Source organism: Octopus bimaculoides, chromosome 4, assembly GCF_001194135.2.
Source record: "Octopus bimaculoides isolate UCB-OBI-ISO-001 chromosome 4, ASM119413v2, whole genome shotgun sequence".
NCBI classification, from domain to species: Eukaryota; Metazoa; Mollusca; class Cephalopoda; order Octopoda; family Octopodidae; genus Octopus; species Octopus bimaculoides.
The window spans coordinates 10,994,646-11,008,019 of record NC_068984.1 but is presented as its reverse complement, the minus strand read 5'-3'; the positions used below and the strand labels follow the sequence as shown (position 1 = coordinate 11,008,019).

The window sequence follows — 13,374 nt, the reverse complement described above, 5'->3', positions numbered from 1 at the left end:
TGTTAAGCTACATAAGTGGCTCAAGAGGCTAGAGTTTTGTACCATAACACTAGTTAAAAAACTCTTGATAAACTTGGCAGGAAGCTCTATACCTCTGAGTCATATATATATACATATATATTTAATCAAGCCAAGGACCTATAATCCTTTAAGGGATGTTTGCACCCTAGTTCTCTGGTTTATTTCAGTGTTCAGCAGAAACTAAATACATTAGTTTTGCATTGATGTATATTGATATTTAAATATTTATGAAAGAGAATAAAGAAGAAAATGGAGAAACTGACATACATACATCAGTTTATTCAAAGATATTCCAATTATTATATTAACTGGACTATCTCTGAATAAACTGATGTCTTATATGGCAATTTCTCCATTTTCTTCTTTATTCTCTTTCATATTATATATATATATATTTATGCATATAGCTTCAAGGTTAATAATATATATATATATATATGTATGTATCCACACACAGATATCCAATCCACTCTTTTATAACACATTGACTTCTATTTCTCTCATTTCCCGACCTTCAACAATGCCTACTCTCACTTACGTTAGCTTCACTGCTAATACACACACGTGTTTAAGTACACTTGAAGCACTGACTCCTATGATATATCTTTAATTATTGACAGCCGTAATATGAGTACCATCAGACTAGTTTAATTCCACATGTTGGGAATGCTTCTGCTATTAACCTATTTTAATTAACTTTTAATTAATAAAACCCTTATTTCTCTTTCTGTAAATAACTCATTAAAATTTTCTTTATTTGACTATTTTAGGTTTTTAATACCATCAATCATCACTCATCTTCACTCACTCACCATTATCAACATCAATCATGACATCAACTGATGACACATGAGTAAAGAGAGAATCTGGCGCATACTAGAGTTTAAACATTGATAGTGCTGTAGCAATACAGCACACAAAGACCAAGGGACTAATGCAATGTTATAATGGTGGTAAGAAGCTTGCTTTCCAACCACATGGTTCTTGGTTCAGTCCCACTGCATGACATCTTGGGCAAGTGTCTTTCTACCACAGCCTTGGACTAACCAAAGCCTTGTGAGTGGATTTGGTGGATGAAAACTGAAAGAAGCCTGTCATGTGTGTGTGTGTGTGTACCTTTGTGCCATTGTTTGTCTCCTACCACTGACTGACAACCAGCATTAGTGTGTTTATGTCTCTGTGACTTAGTGGTTTGGCAAAAAACACTGATAGGATAAGTATGAGGCTTAAAACAATAAGTACTGGGATAGATTCATTTGGCTAAAAATCCCCCAAAGCAGTACCCCAGCATGGCCACAATCTAAAGACTGAAAAAAAGATAAAAGACAATCCACTGATAATAACATAATAATTGCAGCATGAAAGATGTTTATAAGCCATTTAAAAACTCAAAGACTGTTAGATTCACTTCAACATTTAAATTTAATTTGCCAAAATATTTTCATCGCTTTGAGACCGCGACCTGTTCACTGTCAAAATTCTGTGCTGCATCTCAGTGAACAGGTCACGGTTTCAAAGTGATGAAAATATTTTGACAAATTGAATTTAAATGTTGAAGTGAATCTAATGGTTTTTGTGTGTTTTGAAATGGCTTATAAACACCTTCCATGCTGCAATTGTTTTTGTTTCAGCACACGATCTCAGATCATGTCACTTGCTATGCAAGTACATCTCGGTAATAGCATAAATAATCTCACAGGTAATACTGAGAAAGTAGATAAAGCAATGACATCACAGCAACAAATACCGAGGCACCAATGTAATGCCACAGTACTAATCCACTGATCATAACATTATAACAATCTCAAAGGGCAACACTAAGTAGATATAACAAACACATCACAGCAACACAATAATAAATCATTAATATAATGGTATTATCATATGATAGTTAATCATCAATATTACTACATTACAGTTATGGATTAAATCATTGATCAGGAAGATGCAGGACTTAGTGGGTAGGGTATTGAAACCACGACCTTTCAATGATGAGCTGAATACCCTACCCATTAAGCCCTGCACCTTCCTAATCAATGATTCAATCCATAACTGTAATGTAGTTATATTGATGATTAAGTATCATATGATAATATCAAATCCATAACCCTAATGTAGTATACTTGGTCATGGACAAAACATCACAATAGTCACAGATATAACAGTAATACTGGAGTAAACTGAAACACTGACATAATATCACAAGATGATGAATTAGTGTAGGTATTAGAGTCACTGATGTAACAAGACAACATGGTGGATTGGTGTAATACTCATTCACTGAACAGGAGACAAGATCGTGGGCTGGTGTGGTAGTTCAATTACTGACATAATAACATTGCAACATTAGTAAGTTCACTGATATAACAACAATAATAGTGTAGAGCCTTCAGATACTGGCATCACATCACAACATAGCGGGGTTGGTGTAGCATTTCATCACTGACATAACATCACAAGATAGAGATATATAGAAAAATTACAGTATAGCAACTTATGCATAACAATTTAGTATACACCTATAACACACACACACACGTGTGCTTCTTTTTATGTCATGTTACATGTGAAAACAATTTCACAGAGTACATGTTTGTTCAATTTTTACAGTGACTTTAAAGTTTTAGCTTGTTCACCTTCTTTAGACTGCATATATAACAACATAATAACACCCAGTTTGTGATGTAACACAAGTATCACAATAACACACTACAGCTATGTACAGTATATATAACCAAATATTTATGAAAGCAATGGAGGAATGTTAACTCCACAACCTGGAAAGCACCATCTTCAAATAAGGGAGAAGACTTTTTAGACCTGACAAACAACTTCTGTAGTGTTTCTGACATAATAAAATGCACTCAGACCATGCTGTAAAGTGGTTAGTAATAGGAAAGGCAACCAGCAGTAAAAATCCGTACCAAAAATGCATAACACACATAACTAAGATTAGTGGTTTTATTTCTGTTGTTGCGTGTACTAAAAGTTTGGGACAAGTGGCAAAATAGTTTTTTCTTTGTTGCCCACAGGGGGCTAAACATAGAGAGGACAAACAAGGACAGACAAAGGGATTAAGTCGATTACATTGACCCCAGTGCAAAACTGGTACTTATTTAAATTGACCCCGAAAGGATGAAAAGCAAAGTCAACCTCGGCGGAATTTGAACTCAGAACATAACGGCAGATGAAATACCGCTGAGCATTTCGCCCGGCGTGCTAACGATTCTGCCAGCACGCCACCCTTAGTGGCAAAATATTGTTGTCCAAACCACAGCAACATTAAAGAATCGATGTAAAACAACCCTGATAAGTAGATAAATATTGTATTACCAAAAATAGTATCAGAATCAAAATCACAGAACTAAAATCTGAGTACTATCAGCTTGTATACACACACACATATTATATATATATATATCACTAATTCAAATGATGGATCACAACAGCTGGTTGGACATTGCATAACCATCTTTCCTGGAGAGTTTTGAGTTCATAATGAGGTATCCAAACAGCAATATGTAAAGAATTTTAAAAATCTTCTAAATTTAAGAACTAAGAATCAGTCAGTGCTTAGTTGTGGCTTTTTGGAATGAGAGAGTGATTTATGTTTTCCTGGAGACGAAGCTGATCTATCAAAATTACCATTCACAGACGACCCAGTTTATTCCAAACAAATTGAGAAACTATGGCTATGAAGAACATGATGTCCTGTGCCAAAATATATCAGAATGCAAGCAGTGGATTTGAAATGACACCTATAAGTTAAGTAGTACAGTATTTTATCAGCTCAGCCACAAACAGCAAAGAACCAGACAATAAACAACAATCACTTCCCACTTACCAGACAATAGAATATGTAAGAGAAAGAAACAGAATGTCTTGGAGAAGAGAATAAACTGAATAGAAAAAAAAAATGTTTTTCATAATACACAAAGATAAATGAGTGTAATATGGACTACTGTAACCCTATGGAACATTATTTTTCTAATATTTTCTGTAGATTTATGAATTCTTAAGGTCATTGGACAAACCATATTATCAAAGAAAGTTGTTGCTTTCATTTATTTTCCTTAGAATTCCATATTTGAAAGGTTTTTTTGTTCTGTGATAAACAGACACAGAAACAAAATCACAAAGCAATAATCCATTTTCTTCTTTTCTTTTGAGAAATGAATATATTATAGTTAAAGGTTGACACATGTTGTCAAAATAACTGAAGACAATGAAATCTATGTAAACTCCCAAAACAAGAATTTACTTAGATAAATTTGTGATATACATATTTGTTATGACATTAGAGATAATTCACTTAGAATGGTTGCTTAAAAGATGACGACTGAAATAGAATTCTTGCAATAGTCAAGAGTACATGTTATTTCTAGTCACTGCCACAACAATATCACATTTCCAACAGCCACATGCACTTATCAAAACTGACAGAAAATTGGTCGAGATGGTGCCATGTATACGATCAACAGCCACACATGGAGAGACTACATGACAGATAGGGTGTAACTGTAAGAAACAATTTTAAAAGCCAGCAGCTACCTTAGCTTAATAATTTACGAAATTTTGTTTGGTTAGTTCTGTCTGAACAAGTGAGATGTAGTTTCACAATGTGGTGCAAATTAGATGCAGCATGCACACACAATACAAGTTCAAATGGGAACAACTGACATGACAGATGAACAATGAGTTCTACTTACGATAAAATGGTTCTGAAAGGTGAGTAAAAACAAAAATAATTAAAAATAATAATGCAAATAACAATTGTAATAATAATAATAATAATAATAATAATTTGTTCCACTTGCACATTTTGACAACAAAGTGATAGCAACATTAATAATTATGTTGAGGATAATGATGATTAAGATGATGATGATGACAATGAATGATGATGATGATGGTGATGATGATATGATGCAGATATTTGGCTAAGTGCTATGTAATTTAATATTTTACACTGCACGCACTAAAAGTATCTTCTAAGAAGTTCACATCCCTGAATGAAGGATATGGAGTAGGAAGTCCATATTCCTCATTCGGGCACAATGATTACAGTTCAAGGGAGGAAATGGTCTGTTGAATTTAACCCCAAATATTACTGGTACTTTTTCAATCAAGTGAAGGACTCTCTGTAGTTGCAAAATCTGAAAGAAATAGCAGCTAAATTTCCCTCAAATCACATTTTATTGTCTTAAAAAAGCACTCATTGGAAAGTACATCCCTAGATACATTAGGTTTTAAAATAATATTAGGCAGTCATGGCTAGAATGTCTTTGATTACAGGACTAGGTCTGCTTGATCTGGGCAAACTTGGAGCTATACAACAACAATTCATTTTTATTTAAGTTCATCATGAAGCCCCCTTCTAAAAAAACATTTCATTAATTAATTTATTTGTGATTTCACCATTGTTAGTAAATATTCTTAGAGTCAGGTCAACAAGGAAATTTATATGTTATGTTTTAAAAAATATGATGAGATTGGCATGGCTGGAATACCATTCTTTATAAATTTGCTTTATCAGGGCCAGCTTGGGAGAAAGAACAACAATAACTGGTATTTATTTTACAAATTCTTGGGTGCTGCATTTTTGGGGCAAAATAAAAAGCAGAATCAATCTTGTTAGGAATTTTATATAAATTCTGAAACTAAGAGGAAGATGGAGGACGAAGGCTTAAAGAAAGGTAGTTCAGTGTTCTAGTGATTGTAGCAACTTATTTGAATGCTCTGATTTCAAATCCTGGTAAAGTCAACTTTGTTTTTCACCCTTTTGTGGGGTTAATAATCAAGTACAAATCCAAGGTAGTGTATTAGAGGAGAAGCATAAAAATGTTGGAGCAGCTACCTTGTCATATTTGTTCTGAACTCAAATCCCACTCTAGCCCACTTGGATGGTGCACTTAATCTGTAGCCTGTTTTAACACCACCACCTGGCACTTTCGGTTCCTTTAGGAGGGTCCACTCTGTTGCAAGCTTTTTGGGACAGATCTCTGATTTGGGGATACCTGCTTCCCTCCCCATCAGTCTCAGAAGCCATGTAAACAGTTATGTGTACGGTATTCCCTCTTAACTAAAAGATACAGGGTGATCCCCCCCCCAAAAAACAGAACCCACAAATGTTTGTATAAAACAACGCAGAAGGATAGATCAAGATGAACAGTGGTTCCAACAAGATGGGTCCACCCCACCACGCATCAAATGACTCCCTAGCCTAGTTGAGAGAGCGATTTCAGGAGAGACTGATCAGTAGGAAGTGTGACGTTGAGTGGGCACCACATTCACTGGACCTAAACCCCCCCAAATTTTTCTCTCTGGGGGTATCTCAAAGATATTGTTTACCAGAACAACCCTGGAACAATTGAACTGGAGGCAGCAATCACAGCGGAAATCAGGGAAATCCTCAAAGAGGAATTTGTTCGAGTAATTGACAATTAGGCATGACGTGTGCAAGTGTTTGTGTGACGTATGCCATTTGGAGCATGTTTGGAAAAGAACATGATTTTTATGCAAAGAGAATGATCATATACAGACCGAAGTTTAAGACTTAACCTTTGTAGGATTTTATAAGATTTTTATGGGTTCTGTTTTTTTGGGGGTCACACTGTAAAAAAAAAAGAAAAAATTGCAGGGAAAAAATCCTTATTGTATTTTTTTAAATAGTATTATTACACTGGGATAAATGCAACTGGCTCAGCCCTTCCCCTAAAATAGCTGGCCTTGTGTCAACATTTGAAGCCAAATAATTAAAATTCAATGCCACATAATTTAAAGCATCCTATTGTGAAGGCACATGGCTCAGTGGTTAGAGCATTGAGTTTATGATCATGATGTTGTGAGTTCGATTCCTGGACCAGGCTGTGTGTTGTGTTCTTGAGCTACACACTTTATTTCACGTTGCTCTGGTTCATTCAGCTGTAGAAATGAGTTGCAACGTCACTGGTGCCAAGCTGTATCGACCTTTGCCTTTCCCTTGGATAACATCGGTGGCATGGAAAGGGGAGGCTGGTATGCATGGATAACTGCTGGTCTTCCATAAAAACAACCCTAGGTTATGCGTTTGCTGGTGAGGCGACTTTCCACCCAGACTTGTACCCCGGAGAGGAACCGCTTAGGTGCACCCATGGTCATCCGTGACTAGCGGAGTCGAGTGTATTGTTTACATTCAGCAAAAAGCCATACAATAAAGAATATACACTTTCTTCTGAAGAGGACATCATTGGAATGTCTATTCTATGCATGGTTTCTCTTGGCAACATGTTTAAAAATCATTTCTAGCTTTTTGTAACCATGTTTCTTTTAAAATACACTTGTTATGTTTGACTTAATTTCGAAATTAATGAAGAATTTAGTAAAATATCTTTTTCCATAATAAAGTGGTTTGAAACATAAATAAACATGAAATTTTAATGAAAGACTTTAATTTAGATGACTTTGAAACAGGAAGTCGTCTCACAGAACCAAGAATAGTTTCAGGTGGGTTGCTATCAGAAGTGTTTAATAAACGTTAGGAAATCTAAGAAAGAAGAGTCCTACTTAATGTTATTTTAGGGTCCTCTAATTTATAGGATTTGGATAACTAAATGAGGTTAATAGAATTAACTTGCAATATTACATCAGTTTTGTCTCACTCAAAACTAAATAAATGGTAATTGAATAATTCTTTAATTAAGCATAAAGCCTTTCCTGCAGTTAAGTAGATTTAAATATCCTTCTTAGGAATATAGTGCAATACACGAAGTAGGAAGATTTTAACTAATCATCCTCAAATTAGGTATTTGGCACCTAATTCATTTGGCCATTACAAAACTGAGCTGATGGTATAATGAAACGTATATTAATCATATGGCACAGGTAATAAGATCTTGGTAAGTTGAATATAAACATCTCCTTAATTCTCTGTTGTAACCACTTTATTTACTACACTAATGCCTTTAAAAAGATATGATTGTAATTGTTTTATGCAAATAAGAGTATATTGTAATAACAAGAGAAATGGTGAGATTTCCATGAGATAACATGGAATAACAACCTGCTACTACAGTTGCAATACATAACCTTGGAAACTTCTATCTTTACACTCTATCAGGTGATGTAAGTGAAATGTTTAAAACCTAATTGAAATCAGCTTTCATCTTGGATTAGTCACACATTAATGAACATGACAATGAACTTCAATCCTAGTCTTTGAATTCAACAGGGATGATCATTTCTGTTCACACAAGGTGAAACCATTGACTCTTTACCATATGATCATGTATGAGATAAACATTTATCTTTGCATTACATCTATATACCATCATCATCGTTTAACTCCCATTTTCCATGCTGGCATGGACCAGACAGTTTCACTAGAGATGGTAGGGCCAGGAGCAGCACCAAGCGCCATTGTCAGTTTTGGTGTGGTTTCTATAGCTGGATGCCCTTCCTAACACCAACCACTTTACAGAGTGTACTGGCTGCTTTTATTATTATTATTATTATTATTATTATTATTATTATTATTATTATTATTCAGGTCACTACCTGGAAAATAAAACTCGGAATAAATAAAATCCATCATCACCACCATTATCATTTTATTGAGCACTTTTCCATGCTTCCTAACCATGTGATCTTGGTTTCAATCCCACTGCATGGCATCATAGAGAAGTGTCCTCAACTATAGCCCTAGGCTGACCAAAGCCTTGTGAATGGATTTGTTAGACAGAAGCTGAAAGAAGTTCATCGTGAGTGTGTGTGTGTGTGTGTGTGTGTGTGTGTGTGTGTGTGTGTGTGTATACACCTTTGTCTTGACATCATAAAATGCCCATAAGTGAGCATCACTGCCATAGAGGTGAGGTTGTTTCCAGTCTTATGTAAAAAGAAAAAAAAAAACACGTCTGGTAGTGTTTGGCTTGAAAACAAACGAGGGTTGGCAACATGAAGAGCATCCAACTGTAAAAAAATTGCCTCAACAAATTCCATCTGATCCATGCAAGTATGGAAAAGTGGACACTAGATGATGATGATGATGATATTTGGCTGCTTCTTATTTTATCAACTTCAAAAGGATAACAAGCTAAGTCAACCTGGGTGGGACTTGCATTTGAAATGTTAAGGGATTGTAACCAGATAACACATAGTATTTTGTCTGAAATTTTACCGATTCTGTTATGACTGCTTCTGAAAGTTTGTATATTAATATGGAATTTACTTAATGTTTCTTTAGGATTGATTTTCATTTTGCAAGTGAAATATTTCACACTTTATAAACACTAAGAGAGATAAGTTGTATGGTGCTGGGTCACTATTTATTTTATAACACAAATATATTGAACAATGATTTTGTCAGACTTCCAGTCGACCAATCACTGTATTTTTTCCATGGTGAGAGTTACAAGGGAGTATCTGTAATTGAGTGCAGAGCAATTTCATGTAGGATTTTTATCAATATGCTTGTGTGTATGTATATGTATATACATACACATATATATGTAAGTGGAAGCACATAACCTCTTATATATATATAAAAGAGACATGCCTCCAGCTATTTGAGTCTGACAAGTTGCCTATACAGTTAGGTGCTTCATAGATGAAAAACCAATGGTCACTCTCTGACCAACCATAGCAAACAATCTTCTAAATACATACACACACAAATGTATATACATACACACATTTAGATCTGCCTGTACACACATACACAAATCCACACATTTTCTTATTTCTTTATTGCCCACAAGGGGCTAAACATAGAGGGGACAAACAAGGACAGACAAAGGGATTAAGTCGATTACATCGACCCCAGTGCGTAACTGGTACTTAATTTATCGACCCCGAAAGGATGAAAAGCAAAGTTGACCCCGATGGAATTTGAACTCAGAATGTAACTGCAGACGAAATATCGCTAAGCATTTCGCCCGGCATGCTAACGTTTCTGCCAGCTCGCCACTCTAAATTTCCACCAACCAAATTCCACTCACAAGGGACTGGTCATTCCAAGTCTATAACAGAAGATAATTTGGCCAAGGTGCTTGTATGTGGACTGAATTTGTTTTCTTTATTTTTTTGAAAAATAGTCAGAGGAGGTGGAATGTCCATGACCTTGGCAGGATTCATCGGATGGATGAAATGAAGCCAAAACAGACAATTGGAACCTGGTGCAGCGCTCTGGCTTGCCAGCTCCAGTCAAACTGTCTAACTCATGCTGACATGGAAAATGGACGTTAAATGATGATGATGATGTATATGCATGTGTATATGTGTACGTGTGTTGTGTGTGTGTTTATGAAGTCTTTAGAGATATTAACATTTATAGCAACATTGAGGGTCTTAATACTTGGGTGATGTTCAAGACTAGAGTTATAACAAGGTTCAAGGCAGTTTCCACAATGATGAAAGCTTCTAGGTCTATCGTAGCAGTCAATAGATGTAGACCACTTTGAAATGTTAGAAAAATATGAAAGTTTCACTACACTTCAATGATTAGTAGTCTAATCTCTGCACTAAATGTCTGTGATAAATATACTTAATTCAATTCCTGTCAGTAGTGGAGGATATCACATTTCCTTTTTTGAATTATATTTGTTTGCATACATACATTAGTTGATATTATATACATAAGAATATATGTGTACATAGGCACATATATATACATATGTGTGTGTGTAATATATATATATATATATACACATATACAGGTCTAATATCACTATATATGAAAGAAATAGAGAGAGAGTTATAGGAGATATTTTTCATATTAACTGGCTAAGAGGTAAACAAATTATGATATAAAATTTGATATGTATGAATATGAGAATCAAAACCATCTGTATTCAGTAAAAAATAACACACACACATAAACTAAACAAAACAACTATATAAAGTGTATTTCCAAAAGAGTAGAATATTAAAGCAAGAACTACGATAACAGGAACCAGTCATAATAATTGGAATAGGTCGGTCTTAGGTTTGCCTTTCTTAGTTCTGTTTGCCACACCTCAATGCAAATGGTAAAACCTTTTCCTGGAATTAATTTTTGTAAAATATAATGCTAAAGTGTTTTACTTAAGTATGAAAATCATAACGAACTGAGGGTAATTTAGAGGGATAAATTACTTTATTAAGTTTGTGGGTTAGTTTGTATTTCTATTATATTCCCTTTGTTTATCAGTCATTAGACTGAGACTGAACCAGGGCCCTGCAGGAAGGGTTTAGTCAAACAAATCAACCTCTGTACTTATTTTAAAGCTTGATACTTATTCTATCAGTATCTTTTGCTGAACTACTAAGTTATGGGGATGTAAACGAACCAACACCAGTTAAGAAGTGGTAGTGGAGACAAGCACTTACACACAGCATGCATAAGGAGTAAAATATTAAGGCAAGAATTACGATGACAGGAACCAGTTGTAATAACTGGAAGTGGTTGTGTGGTCAGAAGCTTGTTTCCCAACTGCATTAGTTTCAGGTTCAGTCCCACTGCATGGCACCTTGGACAAGTGTCTTCTATTACAGCCTCAAGCTGACCAAAGCCTTGTGAGTGGATTTGGTAGATGGAAACTGAAAGAAGCCCATCGTATAATCCCTCTGCCCTCTACAACTCTTTCCCTCTCCTGCCACGTGATTACTGTCCGGCCAAGGCATTGTTGTCCTTTTTTGACCAGCCATCATCCAGGCTAGTCACATTCATCTGTCCTCCCACTCAGTCTGTTAAGACTTTCCATCTTTCCTTTGCGCCAGCCCACTGATAGTCGAAAGACCCTTACTGTTATTTATTTATGTTGTAATTGTACAATTATTTTCATTTTGTTGTAAAACTGAAAGGCATTTGTCCATTGTATATATATATACTCACTTTTACTCTTTTACTTGTCTGTCCCCCCAGCATCGGTTGTCAAGCGATGTTGAGGGGACAGACACAGACATACACACACACACACACACACACATATATAAGATAGGCTTCTTTCAGTTTCCGTCTACCAAATTCACTTATAAGGCTTTGGTCAGCTCAAGGCTGTAGTAGAAGACACTTGCCCAAGGTGCCATGCAGTGGGACTGAACCCAGAACCATGTGGTTGGTAAGCAAGCTTCTTACCACACAGCCACTCCTGCACCTATTTAAAATGTATTTAAATGTCCATTATCTAATAAGTATGTGGTTAAGAAGTTTGCTTCATAAGAACAATGGTTCCAAGTTCAATCTCAATGTGGGTTGACCAAAAATAATTTTTTGAGAATGAAAATAGTTGTTTTGAAAAAGAGTGAAAAGTGAAAGTAGATGAGAAAGAAAAGACAGAGAAACCACTTGGGAAAGAAAGAGAGAGTGTGTGAATAAGGGAAGGAAAAAGAGTGAATGACAGAGAGTAGAAAGAACTAATATGTGAAAGAATATGTTTGGGGTAGGGGGAAAGAGTGAACAAAAAAGAACAAAAATAAGGTAACGATAAAACCAAGAGGAGAGAGTGAGAGAGAATAAGGTAAGAATGAAATTGAGAGAGAGAGAGAGAAATAAGGAATGATGAAGGAGAAGATAATGAAAATGTAGGTAACAGCAAAAGAAATATCTGTATGAAAAGAAAACTTATCTAAGAGAGAGAGAGAGAGAGAGAGAGCGAGCGAGAGAGAGAGAGAAAGAGAGAGAGAGAAAGAGAGAGAGAGAGAGAGAATGTACAGAAAAAAAATTGAGGGAAAAGACTGTAAATGAGGAGAAGTTGATGAAGATTGTTGATAGAAAGAAAGTGTATGAGAAAAGTATTTAACAGCTGTTGATAGAAGAAGCGAAAATATTGTTCAGGTGGAAATGGTTAGTAAATGAAGACTTTAATGAAAATATATGAAGGTGTAAATATTTAGAAGAAGAACAGATTACTGTCGCCTCATCCTCCTGCATCAAAAGTGTTTGGGGATATTAGACGAAGGTTTTCTCACATGAATCTCTTCCACTCACTCAGTCTATGAGTCTATATACATACACACATGTATACATACATATATCATCTTTATCAAGCTTTATTCCTTTCATTCTTAGTGTTTATAGTACATGCATATCTACATAAATGAAAATATATATTAAGAATATTTTCATCTAAAATAGAAATAATATATTTCTAAAACTCTCAGAGAAATTTATGCAGTAGCAGCATGATAAAGTGGTAGCATGTTGTCAACTTAATGTGACAGTCCTATAAAAGGGAAGAATGCTACTGTTATTTAGCCCTGGGAAATACCGTTTCCTGTTGGACTTGAAACGGTGTTTCCTAGGGCTAAATAACAGTAGCATTCTTCTCTTTTATGGGACTGTCACATTAAGTTGACAACATGCTATCACTCTATTTTTATCTAATGTAAAATATATAT

The 13,374-nt window shown here is 35.2% G+C and overlaps 1 protein-coding gene across 2 annotated transcripts in view; it reads right to left on the bottom strand.

Annotated features, from left to right (window-relative positions):
- Positions 1–13,374, bottom strand: part of LOC106872181 (membrane-associated guanylate kinase, WW and PDZ domain-containing protein 1) — a 709,375-nt gene that overhangs the window by 253,158 nt on the left and 442,843 nt on the right. The window contains exon 9 of one of the 2 annotated variants that reach the window (XM_052966880.1): positions 4,731–4,742. The exons of the other annotated variant lie outside the window; for it this stretch is intronic. Coding sequence (XP_052822840.1) covers positions 4,731–4,742 — 12 coding nt within the window. The remainder of the gene's footprint in view (positions 1–4,730; positions 4,743–13,374) is intronic. 2 annotated transcript variants of the gene reach the window in all.